The 8,182-nt window shown below is 64.3% G+C and overlaps 1 protein-coding gene across 1 annotated transcript in view; it reads right to left on the reverse strand.

Annotated features, from left to right (window-relative positions):
- The window catches only part of SCN5A (sodium voltage-gated channel alpha subunit 5), a 70,010-nt gene that overhangs the window by 26,573 nt on the left and 35,255 nt on the right, over positions 1–8,182 (reverse strand). Inside the window, exons 13-16 of the mRNA XM_077774014.1 lie at positions 6,918–7,091; positions 5,363–5,719; positions 1,630–2,076; positions 220–368 (exon numbers count right to left, since the gene is read on the reverse strand). Coding sequence (XP_077630140.1) covers positions 220–368; positions 1,630–2,076; positions 5,363–5,719; positions 6,918–7,091 — 1,127 coding nt within the window. The remainder of the gene's footprint in view (positions 1–219; positions 369–1,629; positions 2,077–5,362; positions 5,720–6,917; positions 7,092–8,182) is intronic.

Consider the following 8,182-nt stretch of genomic DNA (forward strand, 5'->3'; position numbering starts at 1 on the left):
AGACAGGCAGGGAGCAAGGAACCGAGGGAGGAGGGGTGGACGCACGCAGGTGTAGGGTTCGTCCTGCACGGGGGTCTGGGCTGGCTGCTTCCAGAATGTCCCCGAAGCCCTGGCCCCCCGCGTCCCTCCCTGCCAGGACACGGCTGCCCGCGCTCCCTTCGGCACACGGGTCCCCACCGCCCGGGCCAGCGCTGCGGCCCCCCCCGCCGAGGCAGNCACCCTGGGGCCCGGGGCTCCGCTCTCCGCTGCTGCCACCAGTCTGCCCGGGCCACCCCGGCCTCGGCCTCGGAGGAGGGGGTCTCCGACACCTGGCTCCAGGCCCTGGGCTTGGGGAGGGCGTCTGGGCTGCCGGGGACGGGCCGGGCTTCCTGCCGGAGAGACCCCGCAGCCCGTGAGCACCCCGCCAGGGCGCTCCCAGGGCCTGCCTAGCAGCCTCCTCGCACCTCTTCCCGGGGCCTCGGCTCGCTGAAGATCAAGGGCCTCTGGGGCCGAAGTGGGCCGCGGGGAGGCGCCTGGCCAGCCTGGCACAAACCTCCCCTCCCCCCGGTTCCCTGGAAGGGTGCCCCTGGGCTGTGATGCCCGGTTCCCAAACGCTTAGGAAGGCCATGCTGACTTCCCCCAGGAGTTCCCACGGCACCCCTTCCACACACGCGCGCACACACGCACGCACACACACACACACACACACTTTGCCCCCAGGGAGCCAGAGTCAACAGGCTCAAGAGAAGGAAAGGAAAAGGAAGAGAGAGGAGCATCCTGGAGATAACTGGAAGCCGTGGTCCTGGAGACACCAGCGCCCCTCCCCCGGCTTATAGTGTCACCGCCCCACAGCGCGGCGTGGCTCAGGGCCGCAGCTGGCTGTGCGGCCACGGGCAGGCAGAAGGGCGCGGAGGGAAGCCTGGAGCCCCGGGTTCGCTTCCACACACGGGGAGAGTCGCCTGACGGGGGCGGCTGGGACGGGCCCAGCCAGACGGAGAACCACTGACTGGCTGACCTAAAGACCCACGGAGGAGCCACGTGAGCCTGGCTCAGGCCACGGGAAAGCTGAGGGGCGGGGGCACCGTCTCTTTCGTCCAGACTCAGGCCCTAAGTGTTAAAAATAACGGGTTGGGAGATAAGATAGTGCCGTCTCTGACACCTGCCATCTTAGGGACGCTTATTTTTAAATCTCAGAGTTCGCCCTGGGCCGGGAGGAGGGGAGAGGGCGGTCGGGAGGTCAGGGGACTGGCCTTCCTCACTAAGATATCCCGCCTCGTTAGTCCTGAAGGGAGACAACGGCCGGGGCTCCAGGGTGTCTGGCTCTGCTGTGGGTGCATGAGGAACTCCGAGCAAGTCCCTCTCTTGCCGGACCCCGGTTCCCCTCTCTGTGCAATTAGCTCTCACGGCTGGCATCGGGAGTGGTGGGCAAGAGCCCGTCCCTAGGACCCCTCCGGGCGGGCTGCGAAGAGAGGGTTGACAGCTGGCCTCAGCACCCTCGTGGGAGGCTGCCCCTTGGGAGTGGCCTGTGGTCTCCCTCCGTCCCGTTCCTGTGGGGGCAGCTGCTGCGAGCGAGGCTGGGACCCCTGGGCGGCAGAGCCCTGGGCCCCATAAGTAGGTGCTGCATCCCTGCTGGGCGTGGGGGGCGCTCACCTGCTTGCTGGACTCTTCCTCTGTGCCCAGGCTGTTCTCCTCATCTTCCTCTGGGTCATCTGTGTCTGACTCGGCCACGGCGATGGGCACACACACGGGCTCCGTACCCCCCGGGGTGCCCTGGCCTGGCTGCTGGTCTTCCTCAAACCGCGTCTCCTTGCGGGCCGGCGGCGCCTTCTCCGGCTCTGGCGGTGGGGGGGGCAGGGAGCCGGAGGGGGCCACGCAGCTGGGCAGCCGGCCGGGGGCGGCCAGGGCGGCGGGCTTCTGAGGCGGCCGCCGGAGGAGCCCACAGCAGCAGTCCCGGGCGGTCCGCTTGAGGAAGCGCAGGCCGCGCTGGATGCGCGCCAGGGCGAGCTGCAGGTTGTTCATCTCGCCGTCGTCGTCGGGGGCTGTGAGGTTGTCGGCGCTGAAGGAGCTGAGCAGCAGAGCCAGGAACAGGTTCAGGACCTGTGGAGACGTCAGGCTCGTCAAGGCGGGCGCCATCCTAGGGCCACTCGGCCTTGGGCCCATCACGGGGCCCGGAGACCGCAAGGATTGCGGAAGGCAAACGGCTGTGGGGTCGAGCCCTGTGCCCTCATCCTGACCCTCCAACTGGCCTGAACGTAGAGAGTCTGGCTATAAAGTGAAAGACCAATTCTCATCCCGTTTCCCCAGGGCTCAGATACAGTCTGAGCTGAGGGCATTCCGACCCAGATCTCTTGGGTCTTGGCCCAGGGTCAGTGTCAAAGCCTGCAGACAGGGGCCTTGCTCTCTCGGGAGAAATGGAGGCGCAGGGCTGCCTCCTGGGAAGTGGGATCCAACCTGGGGTCACCGGAACCCCACCCGGAAGCAGCCTAGAATTCCTGCAGGCCTTCCTGGGACGCGCCCGCTAGCTCTGCCCCTGAGCTGGCTCAACAGCCGGGCACCTGTCTCCTGGTGGAACACACCCCACCTGTGTCCTCAAGAGTCCCCTTACGTGAGGTGTGCAAACCCCGTGTCCCTCGCACGGTTCTGGACTATTGCCTGTGGTTAAACCTTCCTGCCAGTGTAAAGCTGCTGAGAGGCAAGGGGGTGGCCTCGTGGAGGCTACATGAAAATGGCCGTGGCCTCGTTCCCACACGTGCGTCAGACTGGCTCCCAAACATCGCCGGCCGACAGGCCAGAGGCACAGCTTCCCCGCCTTGGGCCTGGTGCTTTTCCGCCCAGCTACCCCCAGACGTTCCCTCCGACGGGGCCCTTGCGGCAGGGAGGTGTGTGACGGTGGGTGTGCAGTTCTCGCGGGTCACCCACTCCGGGCCCCTCTCTGGCTGCTCAGGAGCCCCGAAGATGTGCCGCGTGCGCCAGAGAGCAGCCGACGACAGCTCTGAAGAAGGCAGCGGTAAGGCTGGGGCGCCGGGAGTCAGAAACGCCTCTAGGAAGGAATGCGCCTTCACGAGGACGGTACGGAAGGCCAAGAAGCAGGGCCTGATTCCGTGTGGGGACATGATCCCTTCTGACACCGGCAGCCCTTTTCATGTCATCGGGGGGGGGCATGTGATGTGATTCAGGGCTGCTGTCTACACTGGCCTCTGGCCTGGCCCCTCACCTCGGCCACACTGGCCTCGGCCTGGCCTGCTTCTGCTCCAAGTTGCCCAGCTTGGATCTGGCCTCACGCAGGCCTCGCCTCCAGGGACCTGGGGTCTAGGCTGGGGGGCAGGGCGGGGAGGGGGTGCCTGGGCAGCCCCCGCCATCCTCATTAGGCGCCAGGTCCTCCCCTGTTGCCTGCCTCTGAGGTTTGGTTTCTTCCAGTGCCTTCCCCGTCAATCACGCGCTGCGCCCCAGCCTCTGCCTCATCATGACTTCCCGTTTCAGTGGCAATCTCGCTTCCGCCCACGCCCAGCAGCGGCCCGATTCCCGAGGCGACCGGGGTGGGGGCTGTGCGGGCCGCGTCAGGTTCCCTCCCCCAGCAGCCTCGCATCGTCTCCCCCCCAGGCAGACCCGCCAGGAGATGCGGGCCGGCCCTGGGCTGAGAGCCTGGCACTCCCGCACCCGCCCTGCAGTGCAGTCTGGCGGCTCCAGTGAGGCTGGAGGGGGCCAGCTGAAGGGAAGGAGGGGGTGCTGCCAGCACCCTGCCCCCGCTCTGGGTTCTGCCTGTGGGGCTGGAGGAGGCCTGACCCCGGCCTGTCCTGGGCCCATCCTTGCATGGTTGGGGCGCGCAGAGGGGGAAGGCAGGCAGGTTTGGGGAGGGGCTCTGGAGCCTACAGCCCACAGTCCCTGAGCCGCCCACAAGCGTCTCTGGGCTGCTGCGAGGCCACCCTGCCTACAGCAGCAGCGAGAGCCCGAGGTGGGGCGTCCGGGCGCGTACGGCCCACCCGCGTGCTCCGGAAAGCCCTGTGTCCACAGTGGGCACCGGCTTCTCCCAAGAGCTCATTCTCTGGCATTTGGAGTTTCGATCTCTCTCAACCCCGGCGTCCCTCGCGCTGTGAAGACGTTCTAGGACAGGCAGGCAGACGCGGGAACGAAGGCCTGGGTCCCTTGCGACAGGGTGTCAGGGACCACCGGGTAGCTACCCAGGACGACACACAGGCTCCCATGGGCCCTGCCTTACCTGGACCACCACCCGCTACGCTGGAAGCCTTCCTTGATTTCCCCTGCTGGAGCGGATCGGCACCCAGGGGCTCTTCCTTAATGCCTCTGATCATTCTAACCAGATGGACAGTTATTCTGGGCCTGTTTGAACTCTCTACTTCCCCACTCTTCAGCTGGTGAGCTAGGTCAGGGCCACATTCACCCTGTACGCCCGACACTATCTGCCGTGTTATTCTGTATGCAACAGGGGCTCAGTAAATGTTTGTTAAGCCGAACTGAAAAACCACGTGATAAATCAGTGATAGTAAATAACTAATATGATAGTGGGTAGATGGATAAATAAGTAAGTTAATGGATATAAAATGAGTATATAATAAACAAACAGGTAAATAGGTGGCTGATTGAATGAATAAGCAAATGAAGGGTGATGGATCAGTGAATGAGTAAGTAGAGAGCTGGATGGCAGATGGATAGGACTGGTGACTGAGTGAACGGATGAGTGGGTTGTCCGATGGATGCAGGGGTGGATAAATGAGTGGAGGGATAGATAAGAGAGTAAAAATTGGGTAGTGGATGAATGGGTACATGGGTGGACAGATGGATAGATGAGTAGGCAGGGGTGTGTGTGTTTATGAATGAACAGGGGTTGAGGGATGGGTGTCTGGTGGACAGATAAGTGGATGGTGACTCGGTGGATGGGTGGGAGGGTGAGTAAGGGGGTCTGATGAATGGCTGGCTGGCTGAGTGAGTGAACAGGTAGGAGGACTGGTAAGTGAGTAGACAGAGTGAGAGAGAGGCGGACAGAAGAACGGGTGAGTTGGTGGGTGAGTGACTGGTAAGTAGATTGGTGGCTGGACAGGGGGGTGTATGCGTGACCAGAGAGACGGAAGAGTGAGGGGACAAAAGAATGGATGGACTGGTGGCAGGTGTGTAGACGGATGAGTAAATGGGTACAGAGGTGGCGGGTGATTGGATGGATGAGTAGGTCACGAAAGGATAGGGGATGAACAGGTGGACGGATGGATGGGTAAAGGGATGATGAGAGACTGATGGACAGATGGATAGTTTGATAGATGGCTGAGTGAATGAGCGGGTGGACGGAAGGAAGGTTAAGTGAGTGGCCGGAGGGATGACCGGCTGGGTGAAGGTGCACGCGGCGTACGTGTGAGGCCACTGGCCGACTTACCACGAGGTTGCCAATGACCATGACGAGCAAGAAGACCAGCAGGCAGAGGGACTGCCCAGACACCTCCATGCAGTCCCACATGGTCTCGATCCACTCTCCACAGAGGATGCGGAAGATGATGAGGAAGGCGTGGAAGAAGTCCATCATGTGCCAGCGGGGCAGCAGGCCCGAGTCACTGATGCGGTGCCTCAGCTCCGAGTAGTTCTTGCCGAAGAGCTGCATGCCCACCACAGCGAAGATGAACACGATGATGGCCAGCACGAGCGTCAAGTTCCCCAGCGCCCCCACCGAGTTCCCGATGATCTTGATGAGGGTGTTCAGGGTGGGCCACGATTTGGCCAGCTTGAAGACCCGCAGCTGCGGAGGAGGGGTCATCGTGAGGGGCTCTGGTTCCCTGCCACGGCCCGCTTGCCCCGCTAGCTCCTGCCTGACGCCCAGGGAGCCCGTGGGCATCTCTCCCCAGGAGCACACACCGCTGCTCCTCTCTACGGCCTGAGGACAGCTTCACTGGGCCCTGCTCTGGGAGTCAGGCCACCACCTCCAGCTTCCCCCTCCCCCCTCAGCCCTTCTCTCCGTCCCCACACCAGCTTCCTACCCGCCTCGGGCGCACTTCCAGGAACTTCCCAGTAGATCCCTCAGCATGGAATGCCCTTCCTCTTCCAGAATCATCCTCATCAGGTCAAACCATCTCTGATTTGCCTAACTGCCTCCAACCTTCCCTCCTCCCAGTTATCACGGAGAAAGGGGGCGGGTGCTCAGCATCTACTGAATACCTGCGGTGCCAGGCCCGCGCTTCGGGCAGCTCACCTCACTCAGAGCTCCCACTAACCACAGCAGGTCGGCACCATCGGTACCTCCTTTGACAGACCAAGAAGCCAGGCCTTAAAGGTGGAGCAGCTCGTCTGCGGCCCTTGGTGTATGGCAGCGGGTGGGATGAGAACTCACAGCTGGCGCGGTCTCTACTGTCCCTCCCATCCTGCTTCCAAGCCCCCCGACATTGCCCAGACCTCTTCTAGGGAGCGCCCCCCCCGGTCCACCTCCAGCCCCGTGTGCGGACATCTCAGGCACCCTGCACTCTGGGGGTGGGCCACACAGCAGCAGCTTCCGGGTCACCCGAGCTCCCCGCACGGCTGCGTGGGTCCTCGAGCTTCCAGGGCCGGCTCTGAAGCCAGCAGGCAGAGCCCCCGAGAGGGGCCCGCGGACCGTCTCCACACGTCACTTGACACGCGCCTTTGGGAAATTCATTTCACTCAAGTCTTACTGTCCTCACGTGTGAAATGGGTACGCAGTAACGCTGCTCCGCCTCCTGGGGCTCTGTGAGCCACCAAGAGCTTGGCGAGTCGTCAGGACGGCCACCCCGACGGCTCCCCCAGAGGGAAGGCTCCCCTCCTGTCCCTCTGTGGCCCCCACATCACCAGCACCGGGGCGCCCAGCGAGGACTGTGGGGGAGGGCAGGATGGATCGAGCAGGGGTGACTGAGTGGTGACCTCACAGGGGCTGCCTCAGGGCCCCGGGCCCGCCCCCCGCGCCCCCCGCAGTGGGCCCGGCCGGGTACCAGGCGGAAGGAGCGCAGCACGGAGAGGTTGCCCATGCGGGACAGGCCCAGCTCCATGAGGCTCAGGATGACGATGATGCTGTCGAAGATGTTCCAGCCCTGCTGGAAGTAGTAGTAGGGGTCCAGGGCGATGATCTTGAAGGTCATCTCTGCCGCGAAGATTCCCGTGAAGACCTGCGGAGGGACGGAGACTGGGTGCCCCGTGTGTGGCCAGGAGGGGCGCGCTGCTTTCTGACCCTGGCATCCGCAGGGCCCCCCTGGGCCTCCAGCTCTGACTGTACCCGGCTCCCAGTGGGTGCCTCCTGGGCCAGGGTCCGGCCCCTCGGGGATACCTGCGGCCCAAGCTCCCCTTCAGCTCGCGGGGCCCACCTCAGGCTCTGCGTGGGCTCCCAGCTCTAGGAAGCACCTGGGGGCAGGGGAGGCTGCGGTGGGGGACACCACCCAGCCTGACACCTTCCAGCCCGCGTCCCCACCGGAAGCCCTCTCCACAGGTGCCAGATACACGCCCGCCCGCCAGCACTCGGGCTTTCAGGCCTCAGGGCCTTCGCCCATGCCGCTACCGCTCCAGCCTGTCCACACACTGAACTCTCTTCACCGTAAAAACCGCCAGCCAGCGCTTCTCGAGGCCGTGACGGTGTGCCAGCCCTGGGCGGGAGCGCTCGCCATGTGCTGTTCCCGTTCACCCAGCCAACAACCCGGCGAGGGAAGTGTCACTGTCCCATTTTACAGGTGAGGAGACTGAAGCACAGACGGGTTAAGTAACTTGCGTGGGGTCGTGCAGCCGGAGCCTCTGAGGGGCAGGGAGTGAACTCAGTGTTGTGCTTCGAGAGCGGGAGGAGCCACCTCTGCCTCCTGGGAACGTTCCTGAGGAACTGCGTTTCCCTTGGGTCGTTGGCACCGTCTGGAGCCACCCAAGCTGGGCCAGCAGAGTCCTGCGGTTGGGGAGCCCATCGTGGAGGGGGCCACGGCCGNCGACACGCAGGCCTGGGGGCCGAGGCCGGCGAGGAGGCACTGGGGTGCTGCGGGGAGGGCTGAGGTTGAGGCCAGACCACGGCTGGGGGCGGCGCCAGGGCGCTGGCAGCTGCGAGGGGGAGAGGTCAGAGACGGGGTGCCTGGGGTAGCTCGCCGGGGTCAGCAAACAGGAGGGGCGCCCCGAGGGGGCTCTGTGCCGAACGGGGAAGGACGGATACCTGCATCAGCCCGGTCCCCGTCTGTCTGGACGAGGTGGTGGGCGGGCCAGGGGCGGGGGGGGGCGGGTAGCCTCT

This window comes from Crocuta crocuta, unplaced genomic scaffold (assembly GCF_008692635.1).
Source record: "Crocuta crocuta isolate KB4526 unplaced genomic scaffold, BGI_CrCroc_1.0 scaffold541, whole genome shotgun sequence".
NCBI classification, from domain to species: domain Eukaryota; kingdom Metazoa; phylum Chordata; class Mammalia; order Carnivora; family Hyaenidae; genus Crocuta; species Crocuta crocuta.